General features: G+C 58.2%; 1 protein-coding gene across 1 annotated transcript; it reads left to right on the top strand.

The window, feature by feature from the left end:
• Positions 1–2224: 2224 nt before the first annotated feature.
• LOC119094155 (roundabout homolog 1) lies at positions 2225–24738 on the top strand. The gene is made up of 9 exons (XM_037217230.1): positions 2225–2427; positions 11752–12048; positions 17918–18202; positions 21188–21454; positions 22247–22473; positions 22657–22864; positions 23278–24011; positions 24087–24354; positions 24650–24738. Exons 1-9 carry the CDS (start codon positions 2352–2354, stop codon positions 24736–24738), a joined length of 2451 nt encoding a protein of 816 aa, XP_037073125.1. The 5' UTR covers positions 2225–2351.
• Positions 24739–26197: the final 1459 nt, after the last annotated feature.

The following is a 26197-nucleotide window of genomic DNA, read 5'->3' as shown; positions in this document are numbered from 1 at the left end:
GACCACCCAAGCGAAGGGCGGTTCGGTTCCATTGAGCAGCAAATGTTTTGCCACGGATGTTACATTAACAATGCTAAATAATCCTGCTCAAATCACGCAACGTCCCATCATGACCGCTCCGTGCCGGCATAATTATTATCTTCATGTTTCTTGCGTTGCCTCTGAATTTCGTATCGGCATCTTTATTCCAGTGCTCGACTGTTTTCCTTTTTCTCCCTTTTCTTCACCATGTGTTCTCTCTCTCTCTCTCTCTCTCTCTCTCTCGCTCTCTCTCTCTCTCTCTCTCTCTCTCTCTCTCTCTCTCTCTCTCTCTCTCTCTCTCTCTCTCTCTCTCTCTCTCTCTCTCTCTCTCTCTCTCTCTCTCTCTCTCTCTCTCTCTCTCTCTCCTCTCTCTCTCTCTCTCTCTCTCTCTCTCTCTCTCTCTCTCTCTCTCTCTCTCTCTCTCTCTCTCTCTCTCTCTCTCTCTCTCTCTCTCTCTCTCTCTCTCTCTCTCTCTCTCTCTCTCTCTCTCTCTCTCTCTCTCTCTCTCTCTCCTCTCTCTCTCTCTCTCTCTCTCTCTCTCTCTCTCTCTCTCTCTCTCTCTCTCTCTCTCTCTCTCTCTCTCTCTCTCTCTCTCTCTCTCTCTCTCTCTCTCTCTCTCTCTCTCTCTCTCTCTCTCTCCTCTCTCTCTCTCTCTCTCTCTCTCTCTCTCTCTCTCTCTCTCTCTCTCTCTCTCTCTCTCTTCCACTCTCTCCCCCTCTCTCTCTTTCTCTCTCTTTCTCTACGTCTTCCTCTACCTCAACCTCCCATTATGTATACCCCATCTGTATTCTCCACTTCCTTACTTCCTCATTCACGTTCTCGCTCTCCCCTACCTCTTCTTCTCGATAAGCCCTGATCTATATGCATCAATCAGTCAGTATGTATTTAGCAGACATCTTGGCGCTCGGGGACAAGCCGCATCTCGATCTGTTTGCGTTGCCGAGAGCATGCAGTATTGACGCGAGTCCGCCGCCTCCCCAGGATGATACCCACCCCCGGGGATGGGACTATACTGATGTGGTAACGACAACCTCACTCGCGGAGGATTGTGTTGCGTTGCTGAGCACGTTTCACCAGCAAACTGCGGTTTCTGAGTACCGTTTTTGGAGCGTGCCCGGGGGATATGGCGTTGGTCGTCAGGCTCTGACTTCAAAGAGCCCCTTGGTCTCAGATGTCAACAGAGCTTCCATTTTAGTTCCTCTGTACTGAAGTCGCGAGAATCGTAGGGCAGGCTCAGCAAACTGTGATCAAACTGCATTATATACAACCATGCAGACTCGTTGGAGGAGTTTGTCCAAGAAACAACGCGTGTCCCACTATAGTTTTTTGTTGCCAGTTAAAAGCCATCTAGATAAAGCTTCTAGCCCCAGTTTTCGTCGCATTATTCTAGACTCCTCGTAAGCAAATGCGGACATTTTGCAGATGTCTCTCAATTCTGTGTCGATCCTAAATTGTCAGCCCGGTCATCAGCGTTGTGTTCCCGACAAGTCACCAGCCCGAGTGGGTCAGCCACTGTGCTCGCGGTGGTTACGCGTAGCCTGCGGTTTTCCCTGGCTGGTGGCACTGTGGGAACTTACGGCGTACATGCTTAACGGCTGGCAGCGTTTTCTTCGCCGCAGTTGAAGCCGGCTACCGTGTTGATGATCCCCAACGGCAATGAACCGACTCGCCCGAACCATTCACGAAGAGCGTTCTCTGTTTCAGACTCTAAGCGACTCACTTGGCCTTAACAACCCATCTAGGATGCGTCTGGGGCATCGGAGCCAGATTTCAGCTGTATAGCCTGTGGCGCGCATCGGAAGCGTGAACACGCGCTCGCCATGCTACCTGAGTTCTGACATGTAATTTATGTCGGAGATGCCCAGACTTAGTGAGCAGCAGCACTTTCCGGGCAGCACACATGGGTTCAGGAGCATTTCTTTCGCGCTCATCACGTGCACCACCTCATTTCCGCCTCGCACCTGTCTTACACGAAACCGGAAGCGATCGATGATCATTCAGGTGCGTTTGCGCAGTTATGCGGCACCGCTGATTGAGCCCGCGTGGCCCGGTGCCCTGTGACCTGGCGGCTCGGCGTCGCCCGCGGACCGGGGCGGCGCCTCCGGTGCCGGCCGGACCGCGCGCGTGCCCAGTGCTGCCATCTGCGCCGGAGAGGGCCGGTTTCGATCCCGGCGGGGGAGGCCGGCCAGTACCGGTCGCAATACGCTGGAAGGGGGGCGCGCCGCGCGACGCTCCGGACTCGCACATATCAACTCGCCATATCTCGGAACATGTGACCTGACGGCCAGAGCGTGCGGACAGCAGAGGCTCACAAGCGCTTGGCAGCCAGTATGGGGGCGCGTCTGGCGTGGACGGCTGTGGTGGTAGGCCTGACAGGGCAGGTGCTGACGGGATCTGCGGCAGGTGAGTCCCGTCACGTCTGTAAACCAACACAACAGTCCACATGTTATGGGCGCCTGTGTCTTAGCTGAACTGCTAAATGACATGTTTATTAAGACGGCATGGCCGATTTTCATGTAAACTTGTCGTTTTCGTCTGAAAACATCAAAGACATGAAAAGGTATTTATGAGTATACGTAACGGCTTAACTTGCTGTCGGTTTGGATCTGCGAAGGTCGCTTTTGGTATGTTACAAATACGGGAGATGTGGTAATACTGATAGATGAATATTTGTCATGCTGCGGATCATTTTGAGCCCATTGACAGTGGTGAGCTGTGCTACCTGTCACATAGTGCAGCTTTCGCCAAGGGTATATTTCAGCCCCCAGGTGTCGGCGTCATACGAAGGCCATGTCATTCAGGGGGTGTGATCCCCGGTCAGCCTTAAGTCCCGGCCCTTAACATCGAGGGCTTTGTCTGAAAGCGTCCTTGAGTTATGATGCCACGGCTCGGGCTAGAGATCATTGTCACGAAGGCATCCTGTGCATACTTTGGCAAACAGTACCACTTTTTATAGCTCTAGGCAACTGCTCCTCATTTGCTACTAAGCGCAGTCTTAATGCCCAGATAGTTGTGAAGACTGATTTCCCTATTTGCGCCAAATATTTCCTCGGCGCAATGAAGCAAACAGACTATCAGCACCGTGAAAAGCGACACAGTAAAATCTACCAAATAAAAGGCGAGCCAGCTAGTTCCGATTTTCCCCACTTCTAACTAGTGCTGCAACAACCGTAATTCGCATACAATTCATATGCCTCGGTTACGCCGCGGTTACCATAGATTCCATATACATGTCTCAAGCGCGTACCTGTGTATGCGTCATTCAGCTACCACCCCTGAAGAACACTCGCTGTGTCAGTACATGACATTCAAAACGATGTGCAGTCAGTACTGGCAAGCGCACTAAAACATAGGAATGTAAATTAAACAATTCGGAAATGGAGTGCGCAGCTGGTAGCGCTGCTGGTAATGTATGCCAGCGGATGGCACGGCCGACATCGCCATGGACAGGATGCTGGGTTATTATGTGGGCCTCTGACTCAAAAGGGAAGTCCACGTCCTTGCAGCCAGAAATATCAATGCTTCTGTCATTGTCAGCTATGAGGGTGTGTGTTCGTGTCTGGGTGTATGCATAGTTTCATCTTCTCTGCGACAAATGGCGCCTGCGGTACAGCTGGTGGCATGATGCAGACAGCTTTATATGTGGGGTTGCGACTCGCAGATTCGAGAACTTCCTTCTGTCCGGAGAGTCTCCAGTGTCAGGAGCCTTGTACATTTGTAGCTGAAGTGTTTTTTTTAGATTTGCCATGGCCTTCCTTCAGTAGCAGATTTATGTAAAATGTCACGAAACTCCTTTGTCCAGAAACCCTTTTCAGTCTAAGAGATTTCTCGCACCCCCGAAAATAATGAGAAGCATGAATCCCCACCTTAGGCGTCATTGATCGTCTCTCAAAAGTGTGTGATGCCTTAGGAAACGCTGTTGGTCACCCTGATATATTAGACAGTGAGAAAAGCACCATCAATTCCCAGGGATCACAGGTATCGCGTGTGTCCCAGATGTGTCAAATAATTATGTTCCTCTGCATTCACTTTGGCACGCCAAGTGATCAGCTTTTCGGGGTGTTTCACATCACTCATTTGGGCCTCGTGCGGTCTGTCCGTGCTTTGCATGAAAAGTTTGTCATTCATATGGGATGGGTCTGCAACTCCCCTTCTGAAGTGTGCATGCAAGTGTGCATTAAACACATACAATGCATGTGTCTAATGGCAGCTGGAAATCACATTTTGTCCGTTTGTTCGGAGCTTGGTGCCGTTGATGCCCATCCAAGACAATGGTAGATAAGGACAAATAAGTTCCGACCACAGCATGCAGACCTGACCTTTCAGGACAACTTGCCACACACTGTGCGGAGCGGCTGCTTTAGCGACCCCGCTGCCTCTCTGTTCTCCTGCCCATCCCATGGCCTTACGATGCGCCCCCATCAACGTACGGTAGATGGGGTAATGCACAAGCGTGCTGGCGGCCTGCACGGTCGGGCACGGATATCCCGCACCAGCTCGTGTAGCAACCTGTTATTGACATTCTTGCGTAGTGATGGTATTCCACCGAATCCGCGTGCTGGCGGGTCGGACATTCATTTCGCTGAGGAATGTTACATGCTCCACAAGCTCTGAGCTTCTGAACAATTTCCGCGTAATCGTTAATCGAAGTTCACACACCCTCATGTGCATTTGAATGTAAGCTGGGGTAATACGGCCTCAGAACTATCAGTATTTTAGAGGCAATCTCACACCGCAATATGCGGTGCAAACGGTGGCACGTTAATAGACCGGTAAGCATCAGGATTAGTAATGATTCCGACCGGTAAGTCGGAATGGATAGGCACGGCTGCCGGGAGAGTCACGACATGGGAGCCACGACAGCTGGAATAAATGTGACGTCGGTTTGCACGCAGAAGGCTGATGCGTATTTGATTGGTGTGTGAACTCTCGAAAGAAATAATCGGAAGCTTCTGGCAGGGCCTTTGAGCGGCGGTTTGGTTGTTACAGTTCCTCCCAAATTGCAATGGCGATGATCACGGCACTTCAGCTACCGACGCTGCGAGCGTTGGTCTTACCAATTGCAAAACGAAGCATTAATTTACATATAAGTGAAGTTCTGGATGTTATTGTGTGTTCTGCTAAGTCTTGGCTTCAATTTGTGCCGTGAGTTGCGGCAGGCGTCTGGCGCATAGTATTATCACACGGTGTTGTGTGTTATCACACGGTGTTGTGTGTTATCACACGGTGCTGTAGACAGATCCTCACATATTCTGTGCGAAACGATATATTTGTAAGTGGATGTCAATATCTTACCCAAACAACACAAGTATTTTCTTTCACTCACTTTTATAGTCACTACCAGTATCTCACCATCAACGACTTGCAGCTTCATCACGTCAACCTCGCCGTAATTAATTCATGCGTCATCAGCTTCAGTTCGAGGCGGCACCTCATTCCTTCCGTAATCAACACGCGCGGGCAGTGCAGAAGCCGTGGCCGTTACTTTCGGTCCGTCACCGGCCAACGCCTGATCTGCGGAGCCGGCTCTGATCGCGGCGCAGTGGCGGAGTCCGGTTTCGCGGCGCCCGCCGGCTGCCGCCGCCTCTGTACGTGACGCGCCGCCGGGACACACCCCTTCCGCGAAACCCGACCCACGCACCGCCGAACGCCTCCAAGTCGGGCGGGTGGCGCGTGGCTGTTCAGATTGCAGGCGTGTGTGTTGCCGCTGCAGCTCCAGCAGACGGGCGCTCGGCCTCGAGGCCGCAGACACGCGCCTCTCATGCGGTCCGGGCGGCGTGCCGTCAGCGTTGTAGTGACACCAAAACTGCTCTGGTATTAGCCCGCATCATGCCGCAGGGCGCGCGGAACAACACTGGTCAAAAACGCCGGAGTGGCGTGCATTGTGTGCTGGCCATGTCGTGCTTGCAGTCAGCCTGTCACAAGCGAGTGGCGCGGCCGGCGCTGTGCGGAAGACGGCGGCTGCGGCGGGGCTATTGTGGGGCGCGTCGCTGCTGGAGCACCGATCAGGACGGCCTGATGACCGCATGCTCACGCTAGGACCCCATCAGAGGACCCACTCCCACGCCTGATCCCTATTGGGGATGGCTGCCCGGTACAGGTCACTCCTACCCTGCGGACAGGTACGGACAAACCAGTGCGCAAACTGCGGAAAGGGCTGGCCTGACCAGCGCACAAAATGGCCGAGGGGCCCGGGCGGTTTCGCCGCAGTCTGGTCATGCAGCCACGGTCTGTCCATGCAGCCGCGGTCTGTCCATGCAGCCGCGGTCTGGCCATGCAGCGCCGGTCTGTCCCTGCAGCGGCGGTCTGGTCATGGAGCGGCGGTCTGACCATGCAGCGGCGGTCTGGCCATGCAGCGGCGGTCTGGCCATGCAGCGGCGGTCTGGTCATGGAGCGGCGGTCTGGCTTTGCAGCCGCGGTCTGGCCATGCAGCTTCGGTCTGGCCCTGCAGCCGCGGTCTGGCCATTCAGCTTCGGTCTGGCCATGCAGCCGCGGTTTGGCCATGTAGCGGCGGTCTGGCCATGCAGCGGCTCGTCGCGCGGCCGGGGCATCGCGGGAGAAGTCGGCCCCCGCCGCGGCGGTGGGCTGCGCTCCACCGCAGACAGTCCGTGCAGCGGAACCTCCCCGGCGGCGTGCTGGTCCGCTGGCTTTCTCTCAGGGGCGGCGCCGGCCTGGGAAGCGCGCGCGTCCGTTACCGGCATGTGTCGATCTGACGCAGGTCTGCAGCTGTGTCGGACCGCGATGTAGCTGAAGTTGTCTGTCGTGAGGGACTCGGTTCTCATAGTTTGCAAACAAGTGCTGGCGATAAAGGCATGCTTTTCGTCGGCGGGTTTGGTGCAGAAACAAGGGTTGGGTTGTGAGAGGAACAAGTGCTGAAATCAGTTTATCCTTGCATCGCTCTAGGTTTACGTTAAGCCCCCGCGAAAGGTGGGCGGAAAACGTTCCCCTCGGCTGCCCCGTTCTTACATCTGACGTATTGTGCGGCAGGCGCTGTCAAACCTGGCAACCAATAGATCACTTGTGACCAATCAATCAAACCTGCTTCAGGACACTTCTTGATGCACTCGTTACGAGTTGGAACCCATGTATGTACCCCAGATATTCTTTGTGGTGATTCGGCTGGTTCTGAATACTATAACTATTTCAGTTTGATTATGTTCTGCCATCACTGCCCCTGCGCTTCACCCTAAGTGACTAACGGTAGTGAGAAGCAGTGCAAGTTGGAAACGGAAAGAAAAGGCAGCGGTTTGCTTTTCATTCAGCTGGAAAATCAGTCGAATCAATGGCCGGTGGAACCAATCTTGTAAATAATAAATCGCAAACTACCCCATCGGGAACATAACGAAGACATTCAAGAAAGGCTTGAACAACTTTGCTCTGTGCGCCAATCTTCAGCGGTGCAATAAGGCCTTGAACTAGTACTTTGCCTGAAGCAAGTACTCTTTGTTCGATCACGCGTAACAGGCAGGCCGACAACTCATCAGCGAAATTGGACGTCTGGAGGCCAGTGGCACGCAGAGTTCTGCAGTGAGCCAGTTCCCAGTACGGGGGCGAGCCGAGCGCCCAGCCGCGAGCTGAGTCGCTGTTGCGCTGACTGACGAGGCCAGCCCGGGGCTGTGGAGCGGTTCTCGGCCATGTCCAGCCATCCACAGCCGGCCGTTACGCCTCCGAACGCGGCACAGGCGGGACGCTCCAGCGTCCTGCGCCGACTCCGTGCCGTTCGTGGAACGACTGGTCCGGTGACTAGACCGGCTCAGCCGACGGTCTGACCAGACCCGTCCGGCGTCCCCGCAGCCGACCGGATGTGGTCAGCTTCCGGGTGCCAGTTATCTGGCCAGCTTTGGTGCCGCTGCGGTCGCCGGGCCGGCTGCAGTGTCGTGCCGGCGCATTAGGGCGGGGGAATCGCTGCTCCGTCCATGCGGACGTTGTCTGAGCTGGAGCGTCTTACCTGGGTTAGAGCTGGCACGTGGGGGGCAGTCGGGATTTGGGTGTGCCTGGTTTAAATGGGCTGAGATACTAAAACATAGGCGCAATTCCCTACCTAGGGCGGGTGAAGCAGCCGTAAGATGAATAGCCCTGTGCTCGTGGGTTCACCAAGGTGCTTATTTGATGATCTATATAGATGTCAGTACATGGTTCATTTGTATGGGCAGTGGTATGCTGAAAACATATTTGTGAAGGGTGTTACACGGGTGGACAGCATTTTGGGACTTCTTTTTTATCAGGTTTAATATGCTCAAAGATTTCCTCGCACCAAAGCATTCTATGGTTCAAACGTCAGTGAATGAAAGCAAGGTATGCTTTTAGCTCATGACTTTTCGGCATTATATGTCTACGTCTAATGCTGTTAATGCAGCCAACGTTTGCTACAAAGCGTCATTCAGTCATTACCTCCAGTAATATCGAAGGTCAGTAACTCAGCATAAGAACTCTGAACCCGTCATGTCCAAATGTGAATTACTAAATCATTAATAGAGGTGTTTAAGCGCTGCTTCGTTTATAAGTCAGGCGGCTTTTGTCAGCTTTTGCTAGACTAGCCTGCTAGTGGGCTTTTGCTAGACTAGCCTACCAGTGGGCTTTTGCTAGACTAGCCTGCTGGTGGGCTTTTGCTAGACTAGCCTGCTGGTGGGCTTTTGCTAGACCAGCCTACTAGTGGGCTTTTGCTAGTTTTGCACTCGCGTCCTTAAGTTTTGCAATGAAATGTTAATATTCTCAAAATATATCACACCCTAAGAATTGATACTGCTGAAAAACTGGAAGACAAGCGGCTTTGCCCTTGCAAGCGCCATGCTTGCACCGAGCATGGCGCTTTCAAGGTCAAAGTGTCCCTATCCGCGGCTCGACATATTCCAGTAAATATAACTAGCTGTCTGTGTCCTATCCCACGAAATTGAATCAGTAAACGACAGGCCAGCTGTTGAGCCCTGCCCACGTGGAACGTCTCACCGGTCTCGCTCTCAGCTCCTGATCCAACCGACTCGGGCAGTGCTGACCGCCGACCGCGGCGGTGGCCAGTAGCCGAGGAGGCAGCGTCGCTCCCATCCTCGCTCTCAGCTCCTGATCTCACCGACTCTGGCAGGGCTGACCATCGGCCGTGGCGGTGGCCAGTAGCCGAGGAGGCAGCGTCGCTCCCACCCTCGCTCTCAGCTCCTGATCTCACCGACTCGGGCAGGGCTGACCGCCGACCGTGGCGGTGGCCGGTAGCCGAGGAGGCAGCGTCACTCCCATCCTCGCTCTCAGCTCCTGATCTCACCGACTCGGGCAGGGCTGACCGCCGACCGTGGCGGTGGCCAGTAGCCGAGGAGGCAGCGTCGCTCCCATCCTCGCTCTCAGCTCCTGATCCAACCGACTCGGGCAGGGCTGACCACCGGCCGTGGCGGTGGCCAGTAGCCGAGGAGGCAGCGCCGCTCCCACCCTCGCTCTCAGCTCCTGATCCTACCGACTCTGGCAGGGCTAACCGTCGGCGGCGGCGGTGGCCAGTAGCCGAGGAGTCAGCGCGAGCCGGCCGGCGGGCGCGAGCCGCGAACGGCGACGATCGATGGCGCCCTGCGAGGGGAGACGTCGCCGCCAAGGCTGTTCTGATTAGAGCTGTTTATCGACGATCGGCTGGCGGCGGCGACGGCGGCGGCAGCAGCGACGTTGCCGGCCGGGCGCGACGACCGGTGGCACAGTTAGCCCCCTCAACGCCTGGGCTGCTCCGTTGTCTGTCTCCTGACATCGTGTGCAGAAAGGACGCCGGCCGAGCGCCGCGACCGCTCCCTATCATCCGCACGCGGTGTTCGGCGCTTCTGTTCGTGATAGTTCATGGTGTCCTGTGTGTCCTGTGCACCTCTCACTCAGCGCCACCGTTTAGGCACACTCGATCGTTCCATGACCGAGTTTGCGGGCCGGACCGGCTGCTCCCCAGGCGGCAGCGAGTAGCTCTGATTGATGGATAGGGCATCCAGTGGTGCCGTCTGTACTCTTGCGTCGCCCGCCGGCCGGGTGACGTTGCTCTTCCGGTGGGTTCGTTCGCGTGCCTGCATTCGGTCCCCGGCACCGCGCGTGCGCTCGGTGTCGCTTGATGGACGACCCCGTCCTGTCGCGCAGACCGCGCCCTCTGTCCTGACCGGCGTCCCTGTCCTGACCGGCGCCTGGCGCGCCTCTGAAGGCCTCAGCTGGCGCCTGACGAGCTCGCGGCGCCGTTCGAGCTGACGGAAGTGGCAGTGGCAGGCCGTCGGGCCGCGGTGGAGCTGGCGCCGCGCCGGCTGAGCCTCCGCCCGCCGGGCCGGCCCCAGCCGTCACAGACACAGAGCCGCCGTGTGCGCGCCTGATTGAGCGCAACTCTCGGTCGCAGATGGGGCCGCTGATTGTCTTCATTAGACGGTGCGTCTTTCGTTAGCGGCGTCGCCGGCGCGCTGCCAGGCGGCCGGCGCGCGGCGCGCCGTCACACTAACGGCGGTGATTGAGAGGGCGCGCCGCTTCCGTCGTCCGCGCCGCGATCGTCACCGCTGCGGCCAATTTGCCGCATCGTTGTTTGCCGCGCGCTCGGCGCAATGAGGCGTCGATGAAACATGAGGCGGGGTTTAGCGGCCGGCGGGGGTGGCTGCGCAGGTGGCCCTTCTCCGCCGCCGCCGGACCGCCGCCATCGGCTCATAACTCAGCGGCCCGACAGCCGGCCGCCCTGGGCGGCCCCGGCGCGTCTTCATCCGCTCCCTCCCCTGCCTGCCCCCCGGCCGGCTCGGACGTGTCAGGAAAAATAAGCCGTCTCCCGGTGGCCGGCTTGTCTCAGCTATTTGCGCTGATGTCGGCTGAGATACCATGCTCGCTCGCCGTCTGGGCGCCACCGAACTATCACCAGGCGACCAATGGGTGGCGCACTCCCCCCCCCCCTCTCGTTCCGCGCCGGGGGGGGGGGGGGGGTAGGCGCGTGACTCTTCTACTCGGCGCCGGTGCGTTGTGACCCTCACGTCCCCGGCTCCGGATCACGTGCGCGCACGCGGTGAATGTGTATCATGTGGATGTTGACAAATGGGCGAATGAACAAAAAGAGTGCTGCGTGGTTTTTGCGTGGTGGAAGCGAAATGCGTCTGATGACGCATTCACCACCGGGGCGTCCCACTGTTTTGGAGACGGCTCGTGCCCCAATTTCGGCACTTCTGAGATGGCAGACGCGTGCGTGCAAATCTTGTTTGCTTTGGGTCGTGTGTTGACAGTGAATCTGAAATATGTTGTCTGGACTGGAACACCAATCAGATTAAAGGTCTGCAAAGATGATGGAACATCCAATGCTGTTTGGCTCGCCTGAAACACGAGCAAACATGTCGAAACAGCATGTGAACATTGTACGTTGTTTTTTAGCGTGGCAGTGGATGTTTCGTAGCGAATGACGGCTTTTAACACCATGTTTTGTGGGAGAGTTGGGAAGTTGCAGTTGGGAGGCTTTCAGTTGAAGCTTACAACTGAAATTTGGAAATGGTCCAGTGTGACCTATATAAACCGTACACACCTCGAGCATTTGAAAGAACCGGCAGTGGATTGTTTTTTATTTCAATAAGCTGCACACTATTTCGTCATACCTTGAAGTTGGAAGTAGAACAGGCACTCTAAGAGGTATGAGCAACAGCCTAACGACATCATGATCGTTGCCAAGTCATGTCTGTAATGAACTCGACCCGTTACGACAATGTGATAACGCGTGACAAGTTGGCACCGTCGGTCAACGCAGCCGGGCCTTCTCCACAGGGCCTGGCGGCGTCCGGCCTCATATCACAGAGCACCCCACCGACGAGCTGGTGGCCAAGGGTCAGCCGGTGACCCTGAACTGCAAAGCCGAGGGTGAGCCGCCGCCGCAGGTCAGCTGGTTCAAAGATGGCCGCCCGCTGGCGGCCGAAGCCGGACCGCAGCGCTTCTTCCTCCACGGCAGCTCGCTCTACTTCGTCGAGGTGGTGCAGAACAGGAAGGAGAACGACGCCGGCACCTACTGGTGCGAGGCGCACAACGAGCACGGCGCCGCCCGCAGCAGGAACGCCACGCTCGACGTTGCAGGTGAGTGGCGACCGCCGCTGGTACAGCCTACCCGTGTTGCCGCGCGGAGAACGATTGGTCTGGACAGCAAATCGCAACGTTCGCTCGCTCGCTGTTCAGAGCATGTTAAGACGATGTGTTCAGTGTGCGGCCACCGACAGAGGGCGCGCTCGTCCTGATTGGCTGGTTGGCGGCGATCAGCTCCCGGCGGAGGCGGATTGAAATTGATGGCCTTGCCCTTGCTCTCGACGTAAGGCTCCCCTCACAGGCCTTGCAACTCACCAACATACGACGCTAGTAAACACAATCGACAGCACCCTCCGTCACGACCGTGAACAGCGCTGCGTTGGCTGGCGTTGGCGCGTTGGCGGTTCGGTTGCAGTCGTGAACAGCGCTGCGTCGGCTGGCGCTGGCGCGTCGGCGGCTCGGCGGTGGCGCAGCGGCGCGTCTTCTGCAGGCCGGGCAGGGTCATCAATCGCCGACTGGCCGCTGGCCGCAGACTGACCTGCTGTCAGCGCTCTCGGACGCTGGCGCCGGCTGCGGTCGCTTAGACAGTGACGAACAGTCGACTGTCGGTCGCTGATTAAACGGACAATGTCCCAGTCTGTAGGGTGTTGTGGCGGGAGACTTTGTGCGGCGCAGGTGCAAGACTCTGTATCTCGTTACAAGCAGCTGGTATCTCGTTACCAGCAGCTGGTATCGGACCGATACGGGTTGCACAGAAACGGTTTCCGCGACTGACAGCTTACCGTGACTGCCGGTACGGGCAAGTGGTGATTTGTGTGAAAGGCGGTACTTATCAAGCCCTGCTGGTTGCTGAGAAAATCAGACAATTACAATGCGAGGTGAACTCGCAGTGCGCTACAATTGTCACCCCTCGCTCCGTGCGTGGGCTTGGTGTTGGGGCAAGCAGCGTGTGTATCCTATAGCGGCCCTGATGTGTTTAAGGCATGCAGTTAACACACATCGGTGGACAAGTCTAACAGGAATGCATTCATGTCAGCTTCTTCAACCATACCCTGCCCGCCCGGGGCGAGGCTTTGTGGCTGCGACAGACTCTCGCGACCCTCGGGTACCCAGGACTTCGGTACAACAGCCCGCGCGAAGTTATATGACCTGTAACGGATGCCCAGGATCGTATCACAGCGGGCACCCTTCAGATTCCTTTAGAAACGGAGCCGTGTGTTTGGGTGGCATCGACGGAGTTTCAGATTATGGGTGTGGAATGCGGAGAACGTTCAGGGTCATTCATTCTGCAGAATAAGAGGGAGCTGAACATTAACTGTTTGCGGTTGTCCAGAACACACGATAAACAGAAAAGCGCGTGAAATACAGAACGTGGTGGGTGATTAGAAACAATGAGGCAAGGAATCGTGGGATATAGGGAGCCACCAATATTTGCATGAAATTGTGAATTATGTGGCGTACTGAAATCTACATTTGCCCTATGCTATGCTTTCCCTGGATCATAAACAGGAGATCACTTTTTTCTGGCTTTCGGAGTTGACAGATTATATCACCCGTGCTCTAGCTTTGGGAGTTAAACCCTTCGGAACAATGATCCCCTGACAAAGTCCGACGCGTTACAGTCACGACGGGTAGCATCTCGAAATGACTAATCGGGCGCGAGAGTTGCATCGGCACAATATGGTCCAGAACGGCTGAAACAATGCTTCAATGAATTCAGTTTGACCACGACGAGAGCATGTGCCAACCTGTCGACCAGGGGTTGTCGACCCAGTGTTGATCCACCACGTCCTTGCAGAATGCTGCAGTATCCTTCATCGGTATGGTAGCAGCTTGAGCTCTGGTGACCGTACAGTGTCTGAAGATTTACATCCGGGCTGTCGAGGTGCTTGTTCTCCGGTGCCGCCGCGACCCAACCAGTCGGCCGTACGTCCCTTGCATGTCCTACGGCGTTGTCAGTCCGGCCGTCACTCATTTCGATGCATCCGCGCGCGCACCAGTACCTCGCCACGACCGTGGCTCATTGCAGGAACGCGCGCATGCCCCGGGCGATCTCTCAACCTTATCTTCGCGGCGCTGAGTCTCTCACCGTTGTGGGGGCGGAGGCCTCGATTGCGTCGGCCGTCGACGCCGACGCCGACGCCGACGCTGGCCGCCGACAATGGCTCGGGTAAATGTTAGCCGTGCGGTCGGCGTGCCGGCGGCGCTCTGTTTTGGCCCGGTTCCGCGGCCCAAACATCTGCCGCGCTCATAGTGGCCGAGAGGGCCTACCGACGGTAAATAAACGCATCAGCGATCGGAAAACACGGCCGCCTATTTCGGGCGCGGGAGTGCCGCTCGGAGGGGAATATTGTGCGGCGCCGCTGACGCCCTGGGCTAACAAGTTGGCCAGCTGCGGCTGTGAGAGGCGGGCGTCCTCGGCCGGCGGCGGCGGGCCGCGTCTCCTGGAGTCCTGAGCAGACAGGCCTCGCGGGGGGCGAACGACGGCCGCCTGGGGGGCGACGCCTCAGTGCAGTGGGAACGGGAGAGGAAAGTCGGGTATTTCCCAGGCAGCCATCGGTGGTTGTTGTTGTAACCTGAGCAAGACCGCATACGGCTTCTGGAAATTTGGGGATGGAAATAGTCGAACAACACAGGTAAGGCCCTGATAATTCGTCCCTTTCCGGGCTTTCCGTGAATCATGCCGCGGGCCACACCGGGGCTCCCTGGAAAACACACAGCGCCGTGCGGCGGCCAAAGGGTGTTTGTTCCGGTCGATGCCGATAAATGGTCGCGTATCCGCCGCACCGGGAGCGCGCGGTCCCGGTTGGCACCCACCCCAGGCACGTCCCGTCTAAACGGCCCAATTTGAGCGCTCTGCTGGGAAGAGTCGGGGGTTGGAGATGACCTGCTCCACCGGGGATTGCCACTTTGTCGCGATTTGTCTGACTGCGAGCGCTCTGTTCTTGTTGTCGCGTGTGTGCCGCTTGCCTAAACTTTCAACAACCTTTTCGTAATTTCCGATGGCACTTTCCCGGTTTTTTCGCGTTCCCTGCCGTCTTCCTCCGCTCTTTTCCTCCGCCGCCGCCGAGGCTTGCCGTAGCTGCCGCGCGGCGTTTAAGACTGATGCGAATTAGAGGGCGGCGAGCTCGCGGGCCCTTCGATAGCAGCCGCAATCGATGACGGGTGCCGCCCCGTCCCGACTCCCAATGTAGCGGGGCGTGGCTGCCTGTCAGTGCCAGGACTCTCTCGCCCTCGCGGAGAATCGCCCATCGCCGAGCTGATCCGCCGCCGGCCAAACCCGCGCGGCCCCCGACGGTGGGGGACATAAGCCCCGCAGGCGTCCCGCGTCCCACCGGCTTCCCGGGTCCGGCCGGCGGTACCGGGCGGCACCGAGGTGTCGCGGGCAGCCGGCGGGCAGCCGGCAAGCCATGGTCGGGCTCCCACCTTCCTGCCACCTCTGAGGCATGTCGGGAGTGCGGTGTGCGCTGCTGGTGATGCATGCCCCTTCAAATCCCTGGATTTAAGTGATATTTTAGCGGACTTGGCAGAGACCACGGCATCACCAGCCAGGTCTTGGCCGGCGATCTGTGGGCTGGATGAATAGTTACCACAGCCTGTGAAGTGAATGGTGGCGAAAGAAGTACAGTCGTATTGAACCATCAGCATATTAATGGTGTTAAGCGTCACCATTTGCATCAATAACACGTGCACATGTTGCCTCAAGCTGATCCGCTCTGTAGCGGCTATAATTACTCGGAAAGATCCTAATATCACAGCTTCTTTGTTATCACTGCCGGTGCGATAACTTGGAGATTTTAAACAGCTTTCTCTGAAATCTACCTTAACTTTTCCAATTCATCATCACGATCCTACGCGTGCACTGATCGCGTTATATCACGATCTAAACACACGGACCGTGATGACGCCGATCACGGGTTCACGCGCAATATTATCACTGAGCCAGCTCTTGATGCCCCTTGTTACTGGCCCGGCAGTGGAACTGGTATGCTTGATATCCCCGTAATTTTGCACAGGGTAGATAGAGAAACCATTCCATCGTCCTTTCCTATTAACATGGTTAGTTTCCGACCGTACCCTTACAACAAACCTTTTTCATGTGACTAACGTACGCAAGCAATCTCGTCATGCTTTACGGCCGTACTTACTCGTAGATTGGTCCTTAAAATATGGCAACAAGTCGTTCAGCTCCAGGGAGTGGGTGCAGCACAGCCCCGATTATCCGTAATGACCCCATTTCCTCCGTCACTCCAGACGCACTTCAGCGTGGGTATGAGTTTTGTTTTCCTCCAAAAATACGACGCTACGGCGGTGGAAAGAGACTCTTCTGGAAGCGTCGCCGCGCGCCGTGCCGAGCGCCTGCCGTTGGCAGTGGATGTGCTGCCTTATATATCAACCACTTAGTGTATTGGGTGTCAGGCGGGCTACGCTTCCGTAAAGGGTGCCGCTGCTCTTCCGAACTGCGTAACTGCTGGCATTTCTGTACCCATAGCACACACGTGTACTTCAGCTGTGCTGCACTGTTTTGCAATGTCATATTTTAAAGCTCTTGCAACTAAAATGTTTGGAGCGCTGCTCTCGTCGCACAAGTAAAGGCAAAACCAGAGTTCGGTGTGCGGTGCCAAGATGGCGCCGTTCCAACGAAAGGCATGACATTTCTTTGACAAGGTGCGGAAACCTCTATCACGGGCTCGCTGTTGTCTTCACTATATGTTCAAACAGCTAATGGCATGGCATCCTTCTATGGCACTTTCAAATTATTACCGAGTACCTGGCTGGGTGTCTGTGGTGCGAATATGTCATCTCTAGGCCAACCTCAGCACAGCACACTGCAAGCTCTGTTAGCTCGATCTCCGATCGCAAAGCTGTTCATTTCTACCATGCCGCAATTAATTTAATTGCTTGACGCTGGACTTCAGACTTCCTTTCGTTCTTTTCCAAGTCCTTTTTCTCTCTGGACTTTTTTCAAAGTCCCTTTTCAAAGTGTGAGGAATTTTTAAAGTACTTTTTCATGACTTTCAAGCTGAGAAAACATTGAAAAGTTCATTATGCCATGCTTTGTTAGTAAGATGCTCATACGACTCGGTCGCTGGACTAAGCAGTGTCTCTAGTGGTCCCAATGCCTTTGCGACCGTCACTACACCTGTCGTTTTGACTGTCCCTATTCATGTTCCTAACTACCCGTGTTCATTTCCCCGGCCCATCCCCTCCCCCTGCGTTGCCAGCTTCCCTTACCACTCGTGTCTCTGACCGTTCCCGGACCTCGTGTCTCTGACCGTTCCCGGACCTTGTGTCTCTGACCGTTCCCGGACCTCGTGTCTCTGACCGTTCCCGGACCTCGTGTCTCTGACCGTTCCCGGACCTCGTGTCTCTGACCGTTCCCGGACCTCGTGTCTCTGACCGTTCCCGGACCTTGTGTCTCTGACCGTTCCCGGACCTCGTGTCTCTGACCGTTCCCGGACCTTGTGTCTCTGACCGTTCTCGGACCTTGTGTCTCTGACCGTTCCCGGACCTTGTGTCTTTGACTGTCTTCTGCCTTGATGTCTCCGACCGTCCCCGGTCCTGGTGTCTCTGACCGTTCCCGGACCTTGTGTCTCTGACCGTTCCCGGACCTTGTGTCTCTGACCGTTCCCGGACCTTGTGTCTCTGACCGTTCCCGGACCCTGTGTCTCTGACCGTTCCCGGACCTTGTGTCTCTGACCGTCTCCTGCTCTTATGTCTTTGACTGTCTTCTGCCTTGATGTCTCCGACCGTCCCCGGTCCTGATGTCTCTGACCGTCCCTGGCCCTGGTGTCTCTGACCGTCCCTGGTCCTGGTGTCTCTGACCGTCCGTGGGCCTTGCGTCTCTGATCGTCCCCGGCCGTGATGTGTCTGACCGTCCCCGTCTCTGATGTTTCTAACCTCGCCCGTCCCTGCATTGCAGCACTGCGGGACGAGTTTCGCGCGTCGCCGCGTGACGTGCAGGTGGCGCAGGCGGAGACGGTGCGCCTGCTCTGCGATCCGCCGCGCGGCCATCCGCCGCCAGAGGTCGCCTGGCGGCGTAACGGCGAGCCGCTGGACGTGGCCGGCTCGCGGCGCCTGCGCCTGGCGCCCGGCGGCGCGCTCGTCATCTCGGACGTACGCCACCACGACCAGGGCGCCTACACGTGCGTGGCGCGCAACGTGGCCGGCGAACGGCGCAGCCGGCCGGCGCGGCTCACCGTCCACGGTGAGTACAGCGGGCCTGCGACCGGCGGCCGGCTGCTACGGACGCTGGCAGCGTGCGGAGGCGAAGGCGCCGGGCGGCAGGCGTGCCTCGGCGCTTGAGTGTCGCAGGAGTCGTGTACTTGGAGCGGTTGGAAAACATTCTGGAGGTGACAGCTCGTGGGTCTTCTAAGTGGCACCTTATGTGGCCGGTTAACGTAATAGGCATGGGGCGTGTTCGGAATCGTCTCTTTTCACCGCGCAAAAAGACGCCGAGTCCCATTTCGTGCGACGCAACGGAGGCGGTTCATGCGTCCGCCCCACGTTCCAAATGGTACGCCAAATGAGCGACGCCGCCCATAGTTCAGCGGCGGCGCGCGCTGATGGCCGCTTAGTCTCGGCTCACACGGCGCCTGTGTACCTGGCGACGCGGCCGCGGAGTCAGCGCCGGCGGCTGTCGCGGCCGCCGTCAGCGCTGACACGGCAGGCGGGCGATCATCAGCGACAGACAGATGTTACACGCCCCGCGCAATTATGTCGTTTCGAACAGACGTCAGTCGTCGGCGCGCGGTCAGGTGGAGGACTCGGCGGAGTCGGACGCGAGGGTGCGCGGGGCGGACTGTCGGCGGGTCTCGGCTGGTGCCGGGCCTCCAGACCTGCGCAGACGGCGGCGCGACACCTTCGGAGCGGCGGCCAGGCCCTGACAGATCCAATTTGTCATCCCGAGCGACGCTCACGCTGCCCGCTGCTCGCCGGCTGCGTTATGACGCCTCCCAAATTGGATTATTTTCCCTGGCGATTTGTTCGCCTGATCCCCGCCTGAGCCGGGCGGCGGGGCCGACCAGCCTTTCGCCTTATCCGGGATATTTCGGATATGATTTGCTGCGCCGGAATTCGCCGCCGTCAGCGAACTGGCCGATCGCTCAGCCGTTAACGGCGCCGCGCGCGGCAAACGGCTGTGTGGTCCGGCCGCCAGCGCGCTATCTCGCGCCCGAGTTAGGCCGCGCTCAATGTCTAAGCCGCACCAGTTGGTTACACGCCGATTTGTGGCCACCGTGTTTGACACGGCTGTGGCCTTTCTGGCGCGCAGCCCGTCCAGACAGGTGTAGGCGGGGATGGGCGTGCTCTCGGAAGAGGCAGTACTTTGGAGGGTGAGAGGTGACGGACGCTCGGACAAGAGGCGCACCTGCAGCGCCGTGTTCCACGCTCCTCTGGCCAGGCCAAACGTCACTTAGCGTCGCAAGTCTGTCTGCGCGGCAGACGTTCCAGCTGCGAGCGGCCATCGGCAGCCCAGCTGGCCATTCCGAGCATCGCCCAGCCGGTGGATCAGAAGGCAGGTGCACAGCCAGAGAGCCGGTCGACGCGAGCTTGCTGGGCGAGAGGGCTAGAGTGGGTGGGTTGGGGAGGGGGAGGGGCTGACGGCAGGTCATGGCGGACCAGAGGGGACCGACGCACTTCTGTGACGGGCGAGGGAGGCCAGCGCAAGGAAGAGTGGGTGGGGTGGGGAGGGGTGGGCTAACGGCAGGTCATAGCGGACCAGAGGGGACCGACGCACCTCTGCGACGGGCAGGAGGGCTAGAGTGGGTGGGGTGGGGAGGGGGAGGCTGGCGGCAGGTCATGGCGGACCAGAGGGGACCGACGCACCTCTGCGACAGGCAAGGGAGGCCAGCCGACGGGTAAGGGAGGTCAGCGCAAGGAAGACCGCTGACGTCGAATGTGGGCCGGAGGCGGCACGTGTTGTCCGCGGTTCCTGTCCGCGGAGTGGGGTTCTCATGGGGCGTGGTGGCGAAACACACCTCCCAGTTGGTCTGGCGTATCAGCCGGGACTGTAGTAGGGATGTGGACGAAATGGCTCACCGCCATGGCGTGTCACACCTTCGGCCCATAACCTGCGCTCATCTAGCACACCCGTCGCCGCGACAATGCTCGCGTAATCCACTCAGGCTTGCCATCCACATAAGGTAAAACCGGACACGCCGAGCTCCTTAGGGCGGACTGGCTCTATTTTGAGCGCTCTTGGATGGGGGAAGATGTGTGCTGAATCATAGCAGACAGGACAACGTTCACTCATTCACTCACTCTTTCGCAGTATCTTGATCAGAGGGAACACTATCCTGGACTGCATCGGCTTTGTGCTTTCATCATTTGATCATCATCCGCTGCCGCCGCGAATTGCAAATCGATGCTCTGTAGCCTTGTTTTACCGGTGCTGACAGTTGTTTACGAGACCTGTCCAGTGCTTCCGCTTTATCCACCATTAGTTTATTGGGATAACGGATTTTACGGGGTCGTAACAGGGCGGCTTTGCGTGTTTTGTTTGCGGTTTATGACTCGGGCTGGCTGGCGGGCCTTCCTGTGGATTATCGACTGGCGTGGCCACGAACGGCGGGAGCGAACCGGCTTCTACGTTTGATAGCGAGAGTTGCCAGTATCAGACCAGGCAGCTAATGTCATCCAGGGATTAGAGCCCAACGTGACGAGAAAATGCATCTTTTTGTGTTTTGGGCCCGGGATTGGTCGTTCAAGGGACAGCGGAACTGTGCTGCTTGCCCTTGAGTATTATATACGGAACATCCTGGCAACCCCGGATTGGGTGCTACGGAAGTGACGGATGTTCGTAGAAATCCTGCGTCCATGTTGCCATAAGTTACTGATCGATTGGTGCGTTTCGTTGGCCTGTGGTAGATTCATCTCATATGGCATTTATTCTAGCAACATGTATTCGAAAACGTGAAGGCCGACACTCCGTACAATAAAAACCATGCGTTCTCCTAGCGCGATCCCTGCTAAAATGCTGCCACTGTACGTGACATCACCAAACTAGCGTTATCAGTCCTCACACCGAGCTTGAGGTGTCCCCGGCGTCTTGTAACTACATCCGGCATCCGTGGAGCTCATCCAGAATGTTGACGCTCCGCTGAATGACTCCTACCACCTCGTGACGCAGCCACCTCCCGCCGCCTGCTAGGCTTCACAGCCGCAGCGTGACCCGCCCCCTCTTCGTCCGCAGTGAAGCCGTTCTTCCTGCGGCCGCCGTCGGACGTGACGAGCGCCGTGTCGCGGCGGGTCGAGCTCGCGTGCCAGGTGTCGGGCGACCCGCAGCCGCAGATCGTGTGGCGGCGCGTCGGCGCCGAGCTGCCCGTCGGCCGCGTCCACGTCACCGACGACAAGAGCCTACGCATCGACGACGTGCGGCTCACCGACGAGGGCGAGTACGTGTGTCGCGCCGAGAACGCCGTCGGCAGCGTCACCGGCTCGGCGCGCCTCTCCGTCACAGGTGGGTCACGGCGTCTCGGGACGGCTGGCTTTGGCAGCGCCGGAGCCCCCTTCTCACCGGCGAAGCCTGCCGTATTGACTTGAGCCAGTTCTCGGTGACTGGCGTGACCTTTGCTTGACTGATTGGCTTTCCGGTGCCGTGTGGAACTGTCTTTCGTCGTAAGGTCCCTCATACGTCAGCTGATCTGGTGGGAGCACATGTCTGATTGTCTGACAAAATTCATTAGACGCCATGTTGAACAAAAATTGAAACTTGGCGTCCCACAAGTCGCTGTTGTCTTTAAATTCTGAGCACCAAAACACATTGCTTTGAGGCTTTTCCGTGATTTTCTAGCTTCCGTCTTGAGGCAAAAATGTCCGGAATGTTTTCAAAAGCACCCCAGTGACGTGGACGGGCGGGCGATCGCAGTTGCCGACAGCTCGGCTCCGCTGAGCTGTAGGCTACGCGCAGTTCGCTGCCGGAGCTGTTTCTACGGCTGAGCCGGATCTCGGTCAGCCACTGACGTGGTGATTTCCTGATCCGCTCGCGAACGGCGGGCTTGACTGTTGCTCTTGGTCACCGAGGCGACGTGGGACAATGCTGACCTTGCCACCTTTACGTCTCCGAGCTGTCCGCCTGCTGAGTAGATTTGTCATTGGACAAAGAAGGATGATGAAATGGCCTTTGCTCATAGAACGTCTGCATATGTGGTGGAAGGTCTGTCATTTCATGCACCAGGTTCAGTCTCGCCATGTGAGTTTAAGATAGTTGCGGAGCGCGATAGATGAACTGACGCGTCTCTGCCGGCTGCAGCGCCGCCCGTCATCACCAGCCGGGGCACCATCACCGAGTCGGACGTGTCGGAGCCGGTGGCGCTCGACTGTCGCGCCGAGGGCCGGCCGCCGCCGCTCGTCTACTGGCTCAAGGAGGGCCGCGCCGAGCCGCTGGCGCCCGGCGCCCGCCACACACTCGGCGCCAACGGCTCGCTGGTGCTGACGCGGCCGCGGCCCGGCGACCAGGGCTACTACCTGTGCGGCGCCGTGAGCGCCGCCGGCGCCGACCTGCTGCGCCTGGAGCTGCTGCTGCGCTCGCAGCCGGCGGCGCAGCTGCCGGCCGGGCGACAGCAGGCGCGCCAGCTGCTGGACCGCCGGCCGCCGGCGCGGTTGGCGGCGCGACCCGACGCCGCCGGCGGCGCGCTGCTCGTGTGGACGCCGGCGCCGGCCGCACCGCCCGTCGACGGCTACTACGTGCGGTACCGGCCGGCGGCCGGCGGCCCGCTGGCCACGGTGACGGTGCCGGACGGCGCGGCCACCAGCCATCGGCTGACGGGGCTCCGGAGCTACACGGAGTACCAGGCGCTGGTGGCGCCCTTCTTCCGCGGCGTAGAGGGACGCGCCGCGCCACTGGCCACCTTCAGGACACTCGAGGATGGTAAGTTGGGCAACAGACGGTGGATGCTCAAAATCAGATTGCAATTGCAAATGCTAGGCACATGCGCTGCGAATGCACAGGATGCAAGATGTCATGCGGGCCTTGGGGAACAGATCACTGTGTTCCATAAACGATAGCATGGAACTGCACAATAAGCTTGACATTCGAGACAAAAGAAACTACAAAATTCATGATTTGTTGGTCCTTGCATGCTCACAATTGTGGTATTGTCAACTGTCGACGAGGAGTCGTTATCAATGGTTGTACCTGGCTTGAACTGTTGTTATGAATAACTAAGAAGGAGCTGTTGGCAGGGCCTTTTCATACGATATTCAGAGTTTTGTTAGTGAATCTTCAACTGAGTGATCACTATCTCCGCGTGCGCCAGCTCATATTCCGCTTGTCCATCCCAGTGCCGTCGGCGCCGCCGGAGGACTTCACCGCGCGCGTCATCAACGACACGAATGTGCTGCTGCACTGGCAGCCTCCCGTGGAGGCCGAGCGCAACGGCGTCATCACCGGCTACCGGCTGCTGCTGTTCACCAACGCCACGCAGCTGCGGCGCAGCTACTCGCTCAACGACACGGCGCTGGGCCGGCTGCTGACCGAGCTGTCGCCGCACACGCGATACTGGGCGCAGGTGGCTGCCGTCACGGCGCCGGGGCCGGGTCCGCTGACGGCGCCGCTCGCCTTCACCAGCGGTGGGCCGGCGCTCGCCGACCAGGGCGGCTCTCGCGTGCTGCACGAGGCCTGGTTCATCGCGCTGCTCGGCTTCCTCGTGTTCGTGGTGGTGTCGCTGCTGGTGGGGCTTGTGTACGTGAAGCGGCAGCACGGCGTGAAAGAGGCGCTGGCGGCGACGCCCGGAAAGGCGCGTCAGGAGGCGATGTGGGTGGACCGCGGCTGGCGGCCCTCCGACAGCGACAAGGACTCGAGTCTCTCCGAGCAGAAGTTGCTCGGCTACCAGCAGCAGCAGCAGCAGCAGCAGCAGCAGCAGCAGCAGCAGGCGGCGCTGTGCGCGGAGTACGCCGAGCTGGACCAGCTATGTGACAGCGGGCCGTATGCGTCGGCCTGCGTTATCCGGCAGAACCCGCTCAGCCGGCCCTGTCACGCGCCGCCCGGCTACGCTGGCTCGCTCAACCTGCCGGCGGCCGGCGGCGGCGGACGCGGCGGCTTCCCCACGCTGCCGGCCGGCCGTGACTACTTCGCCGCGCCGCCCGCCGAGGCCAAGGTGCTGAACCGGCCCAGCCTGGCCGACATCCTGCCGCCGCCGCCGGCGCATCCGCCGCCGTGCGGGGAACGACTACGTCCGCGGCCGCCGGCGCGCGCCCGCCTCCACCGCTGCGGCAGCCAGTGCGTCGAGTGCTCGTGCAGCGAGGGCGAGTCGTCGTACGACAACAACCCGCGCGAGCGCGCTCCGCGGACTGAGCCGTGCCAGCGTCGCCGGCCGGCCGCCGATGCCGACGACTATTACGGCATCCCGGCCGGCGGCGGCACGTTCGGCGGTGTGTTCGGCGGCGCGCACAGCCTGCGCGCACTGCGGCCAGGCGTCACGCTCGGCCCCGTCGAAAAGCTCGCCTGAGGCGTGCCCGTGCTGTGTGTCATATCGCTTGGTGTCCGTCGGATGTTGTGGACGTGGAGATGGCTTGGAGGCCCGGAGGCTCACGGCAGGTCAGAGGCCGGCTCTCTCCCTGTGACTCTCCGTTGGCTCGGAGGCCAGGTATTTCTGTCCGTGAGTCATCTTCTGGCTGACTCCGAGCCCCGTCGTATGCGACGAGTGTGACTCAGAACCCCACTGGCCGCTGGAGGCTGACTACTCAACGTCTGCCGCCGGCCAGACGGCCGCTTACTCACGGTCCGTCGAGCTGGGAGGCTGACCCAGGGGCTGAGGCTGGGGGAGGTTGTACGATCGCTCTCCGTGAGTCTGGCAGCTCCAAGTCGTTTTGCAATAACGTCGTGCCCATCTCGGTGTCGCCGCTCCTGGCCTGGCCCTGCCGCTCGGCCCCCTGCGTCTACGTGTATTTGGTTGTATCTGTGATATGTACAAAACCCTGTGCGGTAGCGCGTTCCAGTTTGAATAAAGAAACGAATGTGAAAGTGGCGTTTTGAGGAAACACGGCGCCTATGATTCAGGAAGCTCAACTGCGACGGCAGGCCAGCAGTCACATGACTCTTAATTTGTTTTTGCAGAGGAGCGTTTGCACAGCTGGTAACCATAGCCTTGACGTGTCATCGTTCCGCTGTTACGGCGGCAATAAAACTCTTCGTCCCTAAAATTCAGTGCAGTAGAGCGCAAACGTACATGTTAATGGGGCCGCCGCATCTTCCCGCTGAGCCTTGTAATCAAAGATCCTGTGATTCAACGAGCAATCTGATGGGGTCTCTTTCCGGATCTGCACTGTCAAGCGAGTTGGAAGTAGATCTCAGAAAGAAAGAGGGGACAGAACACATGCCACCAACGCGCAACTTGAATGTCATCAATGAGTTGAGTATACCGGTGAAGGTTGACCAACCAGATGTAAGCCAAGTGGACGGTACAAGAAACATTGACGTTGCGGTGGGCCGCTCCGCAACCGACATCCAAGGCCGCCATAGGGGATGCTGCAGCACAACGCCTGTGTAGCCTGGCAATTAGGGGGTCAAGCGGGATGTACTACACAATTTCGTAACGGAGTGTCGAATACGCGATGCTTTGCTGGCCTCTATGACACTTATCTATGTAAATGAATGAATTTGCTTTAAAACACTCCGGGTAGGTGTTTATGTCTCCGGCAAAGCGCAAGCTTCTTCGAGATCCCAAAGGTGCCTCCTTTCACCGAGCGACTGGTGACAAAAACTTGTCAGTTTTCACTCAAGAATGTTTTTGTTGAGCTTTTGGAACTTAAATGTATTTTCTCGCTAGCTGCTCCTTAGCCCACAAACGCGTTGATCAGGTTGACCGATATGCGTCAACCACTCTAGTCTTGTCTCCGTTGGGTGCCTGTCTTCTGTGTGCCAAACCACGAACATAAAACACTTCATGTGCCTCGTCTGACCTCTCCAGCTACTGACCTCCGCAACCAGATGAACGGTACGCGAATTGGGGGGGGGGGGCCTCCTCAGGAATGTTCCCGCCGACGGGGTGCTCGGTAACCGAATACAAGACACACTGAGTGGCGTTTGCCGACCCGCCGCCAAACCCTTTGAACGCGTCCCGGCCGAGCGGCGCCCTGCGTGAGAAAGGCAAACGACGCTGGCATCCCCGGCGCGACCTGTCGGCAGGCAGCGACGCTGGTGAGGTCACGGGGAAGGGCAGAAGCCGGCGGAGCCCCGCAGGATTCAGCAGACCCGGTCTCT

This window comes from Pollicipes pollicipes, unplaced genomic scaffold (genome assembly GCF_011947565.3).
Source record: "Pollicipes pollicipes isolate AB1234 unplaced genomic scaffold, Ppol_2.1 Scaffold_4002;HRSCAF=4701_pilon_pilon_pilon, whole genome shotgun sequence".
NCBI classification, from domain to species: Eukaryota; Metazoa; Arthropoda; class Thecostraca; order Pollicipedomorpha; family Pollicipedidae; genus Pollicipes; species Pollicipes pollicipes.
This window is presented reverse-complemented; position numbering and strand designations above follow the sequence as displayed.

Excerpts from the sequence above, each read along its gene's own strand:
- LOC119094155 (XM_037217230.1), top strand. The coding sequence starts at position 2,352 with ATGGGGGCGCGTCTGGCGTGGACGGCTGTGGTGGTAGGCCTGACAGGG. Across the intron at positions 2,428-11,751 it reads GACGGGATCTGCGGCAGGTG|GCGGCGTCCGGCCTCATATC; the intron begins AGTCCCGTCACG and ends CCACAGGGCCTG. Across the intron at positions 21,455-22,246 it reads GGCGCGCCTCTCCGTCACAG|CGCCGCCCGTCATCACCAGC; the intron begins GTGGGTCACGGC and ends TGCCGGCTGCAG.